We start from the raw sequence: 14,251 nt of genomic DNA, 5'->3' as shown, positions 1-14,251 counted from the left end.
ACTTCGTTCAATGAAAAAGGTTATGAGGAGGCTGGTGCAAGGCACAGACCGCATCACAGGCCAATTGGGTCAAATGGTCTATTTTTCTGCTAATCTAATCTAATCTAATCTTTATTATTGTCACAAGTAGGCTTACATTAACACTGCAATAAAGTTGGGGGCGGCACACTGGTGCAGTGGTTAGCACTGCTGCCTCACAACATCAAGGACCCCGGTTTGATCCCGGCCTTGGGTCATTGTCCCTGTGGAGTTTGCACATTTTTCCCGTGTCTGCGTGGGTCTCACCCCACAACCCAAAGATGTGCAGGTTAGGGGGATTGGCCACGCTAAATTGCCCTCTAATTGAAAGAAAAAGAATTGGGTACACAAAATTTATTTTAAAAACCACTGCAATGAATTTACTGTGAGAATCCCCTAGTCGCCACTTTGCCTGTTCGGGTACACTGAGGGAGAATTTTTGAATGTCCAATTCACCTAACAACACGTTTTTCGGGACTCTTATACTCTGTAAAACGTCAACAGCATGTTTAATTTATTGCTCCGAAACGACTGGTTCAAATAGTTGAACTGATGCCAAGCAACAGAAAAATGAGACTCCAATAATGAGACTGGGTGGTGAGATTGAGTGACCTCATTGAATCACAGCGCAGTTACATCGATCAATGTGCCGAGTTACACTCAGTCTCCATTCACATCGAGAGCCTGGAGAAACAGACGGTCATTTCTCAACATGGAATTCTGGAGCTTCCTAATACTCATCTCCTCACTGACAGCAGTAACGAGGGCAGAGATTGGTGAGTGTATTTTGGGGACACACTGCGGAGGAGGGGAGTTTGGGACCTGAGCTCTGGCTGTGGAATTGGTCTTGTAGTTTTCTAGTCCCTGAGCTGCTCTGCCTGGGATGGAAGCTGACACTCGGAGATCCTCCGAATTGTTTTGTATTGGGAAATTTGTGTGGGTGTGAGAGCTAGGAATGAAAACTCAGGTTTTGTGTCCTTAACCCAGTGTCTATTTTTATCTCACTGAGTGAGGCAGCTGCTGAATTCAGCCTCCAAGGGTGAGACCTTAAAGTTACTCATTCACTTACACAAGGTTAAAGTCAAGCGTAATGTATCGTTTATTAAAACTAAAGAGTAGATATTAATATCAGGAGCTTTAGAAAATTTGAACTGATTTAACTTCTTAATAATTGTTCTCTGCTCACCGTCAGTCTTGCTGTCATTCAGTAAATTACGTCCCAGCTCTAGAGGGTAAATGTTACAATTTGCAGGAACACAGGAACAGGAGGCCATTCAGCCCCTCTCGAGCCTGTTACACAGGAACAGGAGGAGGCCCATTCAGCCCCTGCTTGAGTCTGTTACACAGGGACAGGAGGAGGCCATTCAGCCCCTCCTCGAGTCTGTTACACAGGGACAGGAGGAGGCCATTCAGCCCCCCTCGAGCCTGTTACACAGGGACAGGAGGAGGCCCATTCAGCCCCTGCTTGAGTCTGTTACACAGGGACAGGAGGAGGCCCATTCAGCCCCTGTCCAGCCTGTTACACAGGAACAGGAGGAGGCCCATTCAGCCCCTCTCCAGCCTGTTACACAGGAACAGGAGGAGGCTATACAGCGCATCTCGAGACTGTTACACAGGAACAGGAGGAGGCCCATTCAGCCCCTCTTCAGCCTGTTACACAGAAACAGGAGGAGGCCCATTCAGCCCCTCCCCAGCCTCTTACACAGGAACAGGAGGAGGCCCATTCAGCCCCTCTCCAACCTGTTACACAGGAACAGGAGGCCATTCAGCCCCTCTCCAGCCTGTTACACAGAGACAGGGGGAGGCCCATTCAGCCCATCTCAAGCCTGTCTAGTTGATCTGTGGCCCAGCTTTACCCCATCTTCACAGGGAGACTGGGAGAAGCTGGATTTGTTCACTTAGAGCGGGGAAGGTTGAAGGGAGATTTCATTGAGGCCTTCCCAATCACAAGGGGGTTTTTGATCAAATAAATAAGGAGAAAACATTTCCAGCAGCAGGAGCATCAGTAACCAGAGGGGATACAGATTGAAGAGAATCGGTGAAAGAACTAAAGGTGGGAGAGATGATTGGAATTTGTTTTTACACAGTGAATTGCTGTGATCTGGAAGGTGCTGCCTGTCTGATGGGATATCGAAGCGGATTCAATCGGAATGCTCAAAAGGAGGAATTGGATAAATACTTGAAAGGGAAACAAATTATTCTGGCTATGGGGGAAAGAGCAAAGGGCGGGGAGACTGGGATTAATTAGATTGATCAGCATAGACCCAATGTGTTGAATGACCTCCTGTGAGGTGGGATTATTTAATGCCATGTTTTCAGCTCCATTCACCTCAGTCAGAGATTTTGGGCGCAATCTTCCGGCTGTTTCCGGCGACGAGGGTTGCCAGTCACCGGGAATTCTTGTTGACAATGGCAGGGTTGGTAAATCCTGCTGGCAGGCCACCTCCAGCGCATGGAAACACGCAGCAGGTTGGTCGGTAAACCCTGCCCTTTGGGTTTGAACCTCGCTGCCTGACGGGAGCCTGCTGCCGTGTCAGTGTCGCCAGTTAAACCAAGGTCCCACTGACTTGTTCAGGGGCTGGTTTAGCACACTGGGCTAAATCGCTGGCTTTTAAAGCAGACCAAGGCAGGCCAGCAGCACGGTTCGATCCCCGTACCAGCCCCCCTGAACAGACGGCGGAATGTGGCGACTAGGGGCTTTTCACAGTAGCTCCATTGAAGCCTACTCGTGACAATAAGCGATTTTCATTTTTAATTCATGAGATTCTGTGGCTCTGCTGCAAGGGAGAGAGTAATTCCTACGGTGTTAAGGCCAACAGCAAGGCAGTACGATGCAATGTAAATGGAACTATTTGATTCCTTAATTCCTCTGCTGTTTTTCCCTCTGTAGAATATAAAAGTGTATCAGAGAGGCTGTACTACAGTTACACCAAGGATGCAGAAACCAATGGTCACATCTTCGCGACAAATGCCTTTCCCTTCCTCTTCTACGACTATAAGAAGCAGTCATTTGTAATACATGGACAAGAGACAAACGGCATCAAGGAACTGGGGCAGGAAGAGGTCACTCATTTTAAAGAGAGGGCAAGTGGGATCGAAGCTGGGCTGCAAGGCATCGCCAAAGAAATGACAAAATTGACAAATGGTTCAAGTGTCCTCAAAAGTGAGTCCTCCATTTTAAATATGTGGAAACTGCTCCTGGTTTGAAGCTGTTGTCCCAGGGGATAAGGCTCACGTCTCTCTGGCAGAAGGTCACGGGTTCAAATATGCACTCTAGACAAGTAGGCCCTTATATGCCCACACTCCCTGGGAGCATTGAAGGAGCGTCGCACTGTCAGAGGGTCAGTACTGAGGGAGTGCTGCACTGTCAGAGGATCAGTACTGAGGGAGTGCCGCACTGTCAGAGGGTCAGTACTGAGGGAGTGTCGCACTGTCAGAGGGTCGGTACTGAGGGAGTGCTGCACTGTCAGAGGGTCAATACTGAGGGAGTGCCGCACTGTCAGAGGGTCAGTACTGAGGGAGTGCCGCACTGTCAGAGGGTCAGTACTGAGGGAGTGTCGCACTGTCAGAGGGTCAGTACTGAGGTAGTGTCGCACTGTCAGAGGGTCGGTACTGAGGGAGTGCTGCACTGTCAGAGGGTCAATACTGAGGGAGTGCCGCACTGTCAGAGGGTCAGTACTGAGGGAGTGCCGCACTGTCAGAGGGTCAGTACTGAGGGAGGGCCGCACTGTCAGAGGGTCAGTACTGAGGGAGCGTCGCACTGTCAGAGGGTCAGTGCTGAGGGAGTGCCGCACTGTCAGAGGTTCAGTACTGAGGGATGCCGCACTGTCAGAGGGTCAGTACTGAGGGAGCGTCGCACTGTCAGAGGATCAGTACTGAGGGAGTGCCGCACTCTCAGAGGGTCAGTACTGAGGGAGCGTCGCACTGTCAGAGGGTCAGTACAGAGGGAGTGCTGCACTGTCGGAGGGTCAGTACTGAGGGAGTGCCGCATTGTCAGAGGGTCAATACTGAGGGAGTGCCGCACTGTCAGAGGGTCAGTACTGAGGGAGTGCCGCACTGTCAGAGGGTCAGTGCTGAGGGAGTGCCACACTATCAGAGGGTCAGTACTGAGGGAGTACCATACTGTTGGAGGGTCAGTACTGAGGGAGTGCTGCACTGTCAGAGGGTCGGTACTGAGGGAGTGCCGCACCGTCAGAGGGTCAGTGCTGGGGGAGTGCTGCACTGTCAGAGGGTCAGTGCTGAGGGAGCAACGCACTGTCAGAGGGTCAGTGCTGAGGGAGTACTACACTGTCAGATGGTCAGTACTGAGGGAGTGCCGCACAGTCAAAGGGTCAGTACTGAGGGAGTGCCACACTGTCAGAGGGTCAGTACTGAGGGGGTGCTGCACTGTCAGAGGGTCAGTATTGAGGGAGCACCGCACAGTCAGAGGGTCAGTACTGAGGGAGTGCCGCACTGTCAGAGGGTCAGTACTGAGGGAGCACTGCACTCTCAGACGGTCAGTACTGAGAGAGCGCCGCACTGTCAGAGGGTCAGTACTGAAGGAGTGCCGCACTGTCATAGGGTCAGTACTGAGGGAATGCCGCACTCTCAGAGGGTCAGTACTGAGGGAGCGCCGCACTGTCAGAGGGTCAGTACTGAGGGAGTGCCGCACTGTCAGAGGGTCAGTACTAATGGAGCGCCGCACTCTCAGAGGGTCAGTACTGAGGGAGCGCCGCACTGTCAGAGGGTCAGTACTGAGGGAGTGCCACACTGTCAGAGGGTCAGTACTGAGGGAGCACTGCACTGTCAGAGGGTCAGCACTGAGGGAGTGCCCCACTGTCAGAGGGTCAGTACTGAGAGAGTGCAGCACTATCAGAGGGTCAGTACTGAGGGAGTGCCGCACTCTCAGAGGGTCAGTACTGAGGGAGCGCCGCACTGTCAGAGAGTCAGTACTGAGGGAGTGCCGCACTGTCAAAGGGTCAGTACTGAGGGAGTGCCGCACTGTCAGAGGGTCAGTATTGAGGGAGTGCTGCACTGTCAGAGGGTCAGTACTGAGGGAGTGCTGCACTGTCAGAGGGTCAGTACTGAGGGAGTGCCGCACTGTCAGAGGGTCAGTATTGAGGGAGTGCTGCACTGTCAGAGGGTCAGTATTGAGGGAGTGCCGCACTGTCAGAGGGTCAGTACTGAGGGAGTGCTGCACTGTCAGAGGGTCAGTACTGAGGGAGTGCCGCACTGTCAGAGGGTCAGTACTGAGGGAGTGCTGCACTGTCAGAGGGTCAGTATTGAGGGAGTGCCGCACTGTCAGAGGGTCAGTACTGAGGGAGTGCTGCACTGTCAGAGGGTCAGTGCTGAGGGTCAGAAGAGGTAGGGATGGCAGATTTTCCTCCATAAAGGCCATTAGTGAATAAGATGTTTTTTTGTGACAATCGATGATAGTTTCAGGGTAACCATTACTGAGATTAGCTTTCAATTCCAGATTTTATTAATTGAATTCAAATTCCACGAGCTGACGCGGTGGGATTTGAACCTGTGCTCCTGAAGGATTGCTAGTCCAGTGGGATTGTCACCATCTCCCTCAAACGATCTCCGTGGAAGTGTAGTCCCCATCCAAACCCCGTACTAGCATATTCTAATCCCAAAACCCTCTCACTCTCCATTTTCAAATGTCCATTGTAAATATACTACTCGCTCTTCCTAACTACTCTCCCCTTTCCTATTCAGGTGTTGGGACTCGGTAAAACAAGAGGAAGAGAGTGTTGAGGAAGAGGGTATAACTTGTTGTTACAGTTTTTTAATCTTATTTCTGTTACAGAAAAGCCCGTTGTGCACATGTACACCGAAGAAACCTACACCACAAGTCAGCCGAACACCCTGTACTGTTACGCAGAGAAATTCTACCCTTTCGAAATTGACATCACCTTCCTGATCAATGGGAGGCCATTCACTGGGCTGGTTAATTCGTCACAATTGGTGGTTGAGGCGGACTGGACATTTAACATCTTAAAATACATCAGCCTTGATCCACAGGATAGAGACACCTACAGCTGTCAAGTAAATCATATGAGTCTCAAAAGTCCGCTGACTGTTTTCATGGGTACGTTAGATATTCTTACTGTGATTGCATTTCAAGAATGCCCTGAACTATACAGAGTGCGTGATCAAATGGAAATGTTTCTAAGTGTCATTGGAGGTGGGGTTTGCCTGAAGTTTCACCCCCGCTCTGTCAGCGACTTCCCCATTGCTATCTAACCATGCTTAGTCACTTTTTTTGGCCTGGGGAGTTTCTCACTGGTTTAGAGCCCACCCCACATAGAATTATTTTCATCATTGGGGAGTTGAACTCACTGGTCAGACAGGTTCCTCAGAAATCAGGCCACCATTTTGAAAGCGTGCACCGCTTTCTAAGTCAGTTTGTGGGGCCCCCCCACCCATGGGCAATATTACCCCTCACACATATGGGCATTACCCCATACCCCCCAAGTGATGACACCCCGATATTGGGTCGCTGAGGAGCCACCCTTTTCAGGCCTTCCCATGCCCCCTTTCAACCCCCATCCAGAGTGCCCACCCATCAACCCCCCCTCACCTCCCAGAAACCCCTTCATGCCCCCCTCCACCCTCCTTTTATGGCCATGTCCCCCACAGGCCCTGACTCTTGGCAGACTCACCCTGGCACTGGAAGTGCCAGGGATACAATGCCAAGGTGCCAAGGTCCAAGGAAAAAGGCCAGGGGGCCACCATGCCCTCATAGAATCATAGAATCATAGAATTTACAGTGCAGAAGGAGGCCATTCGGCCCATCGAGTCTGCACCGGCTCTTGGAAAGAGCACCCCACCCAAGGTCCATACCTCCACCCTATCCCCACAACCCAGTAACCCCACCCAAGACTAAGGGCAATTTTGGACACTATGGGCAATTTAGCATAGCCAATCCACCTAACCCGCACATCTTTGGACTGTGGGAGGAAACCGGAGCACCCGGAGGAAACCCACGCACACACGGGGAGGATGTGCAGACTCCGCACAGACAGTGACCCAAGCCGGAATCGAACCTGGGACCCTGGAGCTGTGAAGCATTTGTGCTATCCACAATGCTACCGTGCTGCCCACAATGCTACCGTGCTGCCCTGTCGCTGACTACCCAGGGGCCTCCGATGGCCCGGGAGACACATCCCAGGTGCCGTTCCGTCAGGTCCACATGTGTGGACCAGTGCTGAACGGGAGTCCCTGGGTAGATGACGGGGCCCCATAGATCCTGGGTCAGAAGGGGCAGCATGGTAGTGCAGTGCCTCATTGCGCCGAGGTCCCAGTTTCGATCCCGGCTCTGGGTCACTGTCCGTGTGGAGTTTGCACATTCTCACCGTGTTGGTTTTTTGCCCCCACAACCCAAAGATGTGCAGGGTAGGTGGATTGGCCACGCTAAATTGCCCCTTAATTGGAAAAAATGAATTGGGCATTCTAAATTTCTAGCAAAAAAAAAAAAAAAAAAAAAAGATCCTGGGTCAGCACGTCAAAGGGGGTCTAAAAACCTACTTACCTGCAAACAGCTTGGTGCTGTCCATTGTGGGCAAAATCCCGATTGCGAGATCTGGGTAGATCACGGCATCTAACCGACCGGGTCACGCTCCCATTCAGACCCAGAGTCACCTGTTTACACTAGAGGTTTGCAAACTTCACTGTGTGGAAACTCCTCTGAATATTTCCTAAATTCATACTCACTGGAGACCCCCTGTAAATACTGACACACTCCCCGGGAACCCAAGTAATTACTGAAACACTCCCCAGAGCCCCCACTGTAAATACAGACCTGCTTCTCCGGGACATCCTGTAAATACTGACACACTCCCTGTAAATACTGACACACTCCCCGGGGACTCCCTGTAAATACTGACACACTCCCCGGGACTCCCTGTAAATACTGACACACTCCCTGTAAATACTGACACACTTCCTGGAAACCCCCTGTAAATACTGACACACTCCCCGGGGACTCCCTGTAAATACTGACACACTCCCCGGGGACTCCCTGTAAATACTGACACACTCCCCCGGTGACCCCCTGTAAATACTGACACACTCCCCCGGGGAACCCCCTGTAAATACTGACACACTCCCCGGGGACGCCCTGGAAATACTGGCACACTCCCCGGGAACCCCCTGTAAATACTGACACACTCCCCGGGAACCCCCTGTAAATACTGACACACTCCCCAGGGACTCCCTGTAAATACTGACACACTCCCCGGGGACTCCCTGTAAATACTGACACACTCCCCGGGGACTCCCTGTAAATACTGACACACTCCCCCGGAGACGCCCTGGAAATACTGGCACACTCCCCGGGAACCCCCTGTAAATACTGACACACTCCCCGGGGACCCCCTGTAAATACTGACACACTCCCCGGGGACCCCCTGTAAATACTGACACACTCCCCGGGGACCCCCTGTAAATACTGACACACTCCCCGGGAACCCCCTGTAAATACTGACACACTCCCCGGGGACGCCCTGGAAATACTGGCACACTCCCCGGGAACCCCCTGTAAATACTGACACACTCCCCGGGGACCCCCTGTAAATACTGACACACTCCCCGGGGACCCCCTGTAAATACTGACACACTCCCTGGAAGTCCCCTTCAAATACTGACAAACTCCCCGGGGACCCCCTGTAAATACTGACACACTCCCTGGAAGTCCCCTTCAAATACTGACAAACTCCCCGGGGACCCCCTGTAAATACTGACACACTCCCCGGGGAGCCTCTGTAAATACTGACACACTCCCCGGGGACTCCCTGTAAATACTGACACACTCCCCCGGTGACCCCCTGTAAATACTGACACACTCCCCGGGGACCCCCTTGTAAATACTGACACACTCCCCGGGGACCCCCTGTAAATGCTGACACACTCCCCGGAGACTTCCTGTAGATACTGACACACTCCCCCGGGGACCTCCTGTAAATACTGACACGCTCCCCGGGGACTCCCTGTAAATACTGACACACTCCCCGGGGACCTCCTGTAAATACTGACACGCTCCCCGGGGACTCCCTGTAAATACTGACACACTCCCCGGGGACCTCCTGTAAATACTGACACGCTCCCCGGGGACTCCCTGTAAATACTGACACACTCCCCCGGTGACCCCCTGTAAATACTGACACACTCCCCGGGGACCCCCTGTAAATACTGACACACTCCCCGGGGACCCCCTGTAAATACTGACACACTCCCCCGGGGACCCCCTGTAAATACTGACACACTCCCCGGGGAACCCCCTGTAAATACTGACACACTCCCCGGGGACCCACTGTAAATACTGACACACTCCCCCGGGGACTCCCTGTAAATACTGACACACTCCCCCGGTGACCCCCTGTAAATACTGACACACTCCCCCGGGGACCCCCTGTAAATACTGACACACTCCCCCGGGGACTCCCTGTAAATACTGACACACTCCCCCGGTGACCCCCTGTAAATACTGACACACTCCCCCGGGGACCCCCTGTAAATACTGACACACTCCCCGGGGACCCCCTATAAATACTGACACACTCCCCCGAGAACCCCCCTGTAAATACTGACACACTCCCCGGGACCCCCTGTAAATACTGACACACTCCCCGGGGACCCCCCTGTAAATACTGACACACTCCCCCGGGGACCCCCTGTAAATACTGACACACTCCCCGGTGACCCCCTGTAAATACTGACACACTCCTTCGGGGACTCCCTGTAAATACTGACACACTCCCCGGGACCCCCTGTAAATACTGACACACTGCCCGGGGACTCCCTGTAAATACTGACACACTCCCCCGGTGACCCCCTGTAAATACTGACACACTCCCCCGGGGACCCCCTGTAAATACTGACACACTCCCCGGGGACCCCCTATAAATACTGACACACTCACCCGGGAACCCCCCTGTAAATACTGACACACTCCCCGGGGACCCCCTGTAAATACTGACACACTCCCCGGGGACTCCCTGTAAATACTGACACACTCCCCGGAGACCCCCTGTAAATACTGACACACTCCCCAGGACCCCCTGTAAACACTGACACACTCCCCGGGGACTCCCTGTAAATACTGACACACTCCCTCGGGGACTCCCTGTAAATACTGACACACTCCCCGGGGACCCCCGGTAAATAATGACACACTCCCCGGGTCCCCCCTGTAAATACTGACACACTCCCCGGGGACCCCCTATAAATACTGACACACTCCCCGGGGAACCCCCTGTAATTACTGACACACTCCCTGGAAGTCCCCCCTGTAAATACTGACACACAACCCGGGGACCCCCTGTAAATACTGACACACTCCCCGGGGACCCCCTGTAAATACTGACACACTCCCCGGGGACCCCCTGTAAATACTGACACACTCCCTGGGCACTCCCTGTAAATACTGACACACTCCCCCGGGGACCCCCTGTAAATACTGACACACTCCCCGGGGTCCCCCTGTAAATACTGACACACTCCCCGGGGACCCCCTGTAAATACTGACACACTCCCCGGTGACCCCCTGTAAATACTGACACACTCCCCGGGGAACCCCCTGTAAATACTGACACACTCCCCGGGGACCCCCTGTAAATACTGACACACTCCCCGGGGACCCCCTGTAAATACTGACACACTCCCCGGGGACACTGTAAATACTGACACACTCCCCGGGGACCCACTGTCAATACTGACACACTCATTGGAGACTCTCTGTAAATACTGACACTCCCCGGGACCCCCTGTCAATACTGACATGCTCCTTTGGGACCCCCTGTAAATACGGACCCACTTTCTGAGGACCCCCCTGTAAATACTGGCACATTCCCCCGGGACACCCTATAAATACTGACACACTCCCCGGAGATCATCAGTAAATACTGACACCCCTAATTCTGATGATCAGTGAACATAAACAAAGATTTAACCTGCTGTTTTTCGATATTTTAAACAGATCAGTCTCCTCCACAGCCCCACACTGGGACCATTGTCTGTGCTGTTGGAGTTATTGCTGGTGCTCTTGGGTTGATGGTAGGTCTGTACCTGGTTACAAAGCTATGCAGCAGGTGAGTCTCTTCTCTTTATTGTGGCTGTTTCCGTTCCCACATTCACCAAATGCTTTAGTTTCTGTTGGGATTTATAAAGTGACAGCTTCAACATGTTTATAAATTCATTTACAGACAGGGAAAACCTTGTTCCAGGCAGGTCTGCAAACAATAACTTTGTGATCAAGGATGGAAATATCTCTGATTAAGGTTTGTATCATTAATCCCACTGATACTCTCTTCATTTTAGCCAACGTATTACTGTCAGTCAGAGTCAAGTGGGATCATGGGCGAAATTCTCCTACCCGCCCCGCCACATTTCTGCCCCGACCGGCCGGCGGGAGTCTCCGTAACACCGGCCGGTCAATGGGGTTTCCCATTGTGGGGCAGCCCCACGCCGTCGGGAAACCCCCGGGCGCCGGCAAAACGGAGACTCCCGCCGGCGGAGAATGACGCCCCAGATATTGGTCCCTCAAGCAGTGTAAGACCATGTTCAACTATCCTCATTCCAGTAATTAATGTGTTGCAGATTTTCCTTAGGCCTTTCCTGGGATGTGAGCCAGTATTTATTGTCCATCCCTAACTGCCTCTCAAGTAGGTAGTAGTGGGCTGCCTCCATAAAACACTGCAGCCCATAAGGCAGCACGGTGGTGCAGTGGTTAGCATTGCTGCCTCACGGCGCTGAGGACCCGGGTTCGAATCCCGGCTCTGGGTCAGTGTCCGTGTGGAGTTTGCACATTCTCTACCGTGTCTGCGTGGGTTTCAGTCCCACAATCCAAAGATGTGCAGGATTGGTGGATTGGCCACGCTAAATTGCCCTTAATTGGAAAAAATAATTGAGTACTCTAAATTTATTTTAAAAAACAAAATACCTGGTACAGGTACACGCACAGGGCTGTTAAGGAAGGAGTTCCAGGATTTTGACCGAGTGACAGTGAAAGAACAGCCGATATATTTCCATGTCAAGATGGTGTGTGGCTCGGAGGGGAACCTCCAGGTAGTGGTGTTCCCAAGCAGCCCAATAATATGACACAAAAATACAGTGCCTGATAGAGACAAGTCCAGAGCAACATACTGTCGAAACCCCAACACAAATTGGTATTGAATTGTCACTCGCACGGAAATAGCCCATAAAATATTTTGGTTCGGGAATTCAAAATTGAACAATGGCACCAGGAGCTGATCAAGATGGCCAAAAATCAGTGATCAGGAGAGTATAGAGGAAGTTTTACTCTGTAACTAACCCTGTGCTGTACCTGTCCTGGGAGTGTTTGATGGGGACAGTGTAGCGGGAGCTTTACTCTGTATCTAACCCCGTGCTGTACCTGTCCTGGTAGTGTTTGATGGGGGCAGTGTAGAGGGAGCTTTACTCTGTATCTAACCCCGTGCTGTACCTGTCCTGATAGTGTTTGATGGGGACAGTGTAGAGGGAGCTTTACTCTGTATCTAACCCCGTGCTGTACCTGTCCTGGGAGCGTTTGATGGGGACAGTGTAGAGGGAGCTTTACTCTGTATCTAACCCCATTCTGTACCTGTCCTGGGAGTGCTTGATCGGGACAGTGTAGAGGGAGCTTTACTCTGTATCTAACCCCGTGCTGTACCTGTCCTGGGAGTGTTTGATGTGGACAGTGTAGAGGGAGCTTTACTCTGTATCTAACCCCGTGCTGTACCTGTCCTGGGAGTGTTTGATGGGGACAGTGTAGAGGGAGCTTTACTCTGTATCTAACCCTGTGCTGTACCTGTCCTGGGAGTGTTTGATGCAGACAGTGTCGGGGGGAGCTTTACTCTGTATCTAACCCCGTGCTGTACCTGTCCTGGGAGTGTTTGATGGGGACAGTGTAGAGGGAGCTTTACTCTGTATCTAACCCTGTGCTGTACCTGTCCTGGGAGTGTTTGATGGGGACAGTGTAGAGGGAGCATTACTCTGTATCTAACCCCGTGCTGTACCTGTCCTGGGAGTGTTTGATGGCGACAGTGTAGAGGGAGCTTTACTCTGTATCTAACCCCGTGCTGTACCTGTCCTGGGAGTGTTTGATGGGGACAGTGTAGAGGGAGCTTTACTCTGTATCTAACCCCGTGCTGTACCTGTCCTGGGAGTGTTTGATGGGGACAGTGTAGAGGGAGCTTTACTCTGTATCTAACCCCGTGTTGTACCTGTCCTGGGAGTGTTTGATGGCGACAGTGTAGAGGGAGCTTTACTCTGTATCTAACCCCGTGCTGTACCTGTCCTGGGAGTGTTTGATGGGGACAGTGTAGAGGGAGCTTTACTCTGTATCTAACCCCGTGCTGTACCTGCCCTGGGAGTGTTTTATGGGGACAGCATAGAGGGAGTTTTATTCTATATCTGACCTTGAAAGTGTTCCATTCCAAGAAATAACAGTAACATCAAACACTGATCTTCTTTGTAATATTTTTCAAGCAATTTTGATATTTGATATAATGAATACTTTTCCTGTCTTTTACTCTAGATTAGACGATATTGGGAGGAGGGAGAGCAGCCGTCTTCACCTGCAGGATGTTTTTGGTTTATTTTGTTTATCAGAATGTCATATCAAATATTAATCAAGTTTCATTAATTGTTCAAGGAGTGTTTGTATATTGCAGTCAATGTAAAGGAACTGTGGAAATCTATTAAAAATGATCAATATACTGAATTGTATCATGCTTGTGATTTGTTGGCCAATGTGAGATACCTGTTGAGATAACTAATGGTGAAATATGTCAATTACACAATGCTCTACCTCTCTAGCCAACTCATTCCACCCCTCTACTCTCTGTGTTACACTGATTGTCACACAAGGGGAAGTTTCAGCATGAATTAAATCATCTGTTTCTTTTGGTGTTGGACGAGGTTCTGGAGAGAAGTCCCTCCTCTTCCTCCGACAGTGTCACACCATCTTTAACATTCGCCTGAACAAGTTGATGTCTCATTGGGCAAACAGCAGTTCACCCCCTCAGTACGGCCCGGAAGGGGAAACTATGCACAGCTCCTGCAGTGTCTCTCAGCAGCGACTAGCAGAGAGCCAGGCTGTTAGTCCAGTGGTCACAGTCTCGCGCGCAGATCAGAGGGGTCATCATTATATCCAAACACCACGACTTAAATAAGTAATCTGGGCAGACAATATCTTTCAGTGCTAAGGATTGCTTCAATGCTAGATTGAGGTGGACAGTCAGGAGCCTGT

The 14,251-nt window shown here is 51.5% G+C and overlaps 1 protein-coding gene across 1 annotated transcript; it reads left to right on the top strand.

Annotated features, from left to right (window-relative positions):
* Positions 1 to 607: 607 nt before the first annotated feature.
* LOC140399475 (RLA class II histocompatibility antigen, DP alpha-1 chain-like) lies at positions 608 to 13,718 on the top strand. The gene is made up of 6 exons (XM_072489051.1): positions 608 to 794; positions 2,909 to 3,181; positions 5,810 to 6,091; positions 10,979 to 11,090; positions 11,205 to 11,279; positions 13,538 to 13,718. Exons 1-5 carry the CDS (start codon positions 731 to 733, stop codon positions 11,242 to 11,244), a joined length of 771 nt encoding a protein of 256 aa, XP_072345152.1. The 5' UTR covers positions 608 to 730; the 3' UTR covers positions 11,245 to 11,279; positions 13,538 to 13,718.
* The last annotated feature ends 533 nt before the right edge of the window (positions 13,719 to 14,251 follow it).

Source organism: Scyliorhinus torazame, chromosome 22, assembly GCF_047496885.1.
Source record: "Scyliorhinus torazame isolate Kashiwa2021f chromosome 22, sScyTor2.1, whole genome shotgun sequence".
In the NCBI taxonomy this organism is placed as follows: Eukaryota; Metazoa; Chordata; class Chondrichthyes; order Carcharhiniformes; family Scyliorhinidae; genus Scyliorhinus; species Scyliorhinus torazame.
The sequence above is the reverse complement of the archived record's forward strand: the minus strand, read 5'-3'. Positions and strand labels throughout refer to the sequence as shown.

Bases quoted from the DNA above. Each gene is read 5' to 3' on its own strand.
- LOC140399475 (XM_072489051.1), top strand. From the start codon at position 731: ATGGAATTCTGGAGCTTCCTAATACTCATCTCCTCACTGACAGCAGTA. The intron at 6,092-10,978 runs GTACGTTAGATA...TATTTTAAACAG, and splicing joins TCCGCTGACTGTTTTCATGG to ATCAGTCTCCTCCACAGCCC. The intron at 11,091-11,204 runs GTGAGTCTCTTC...ATTCATTTACAG, and splicing joins GTTACAAAGCTATGCAGCAG to ACAGGGAAAACCTTGTTCCA.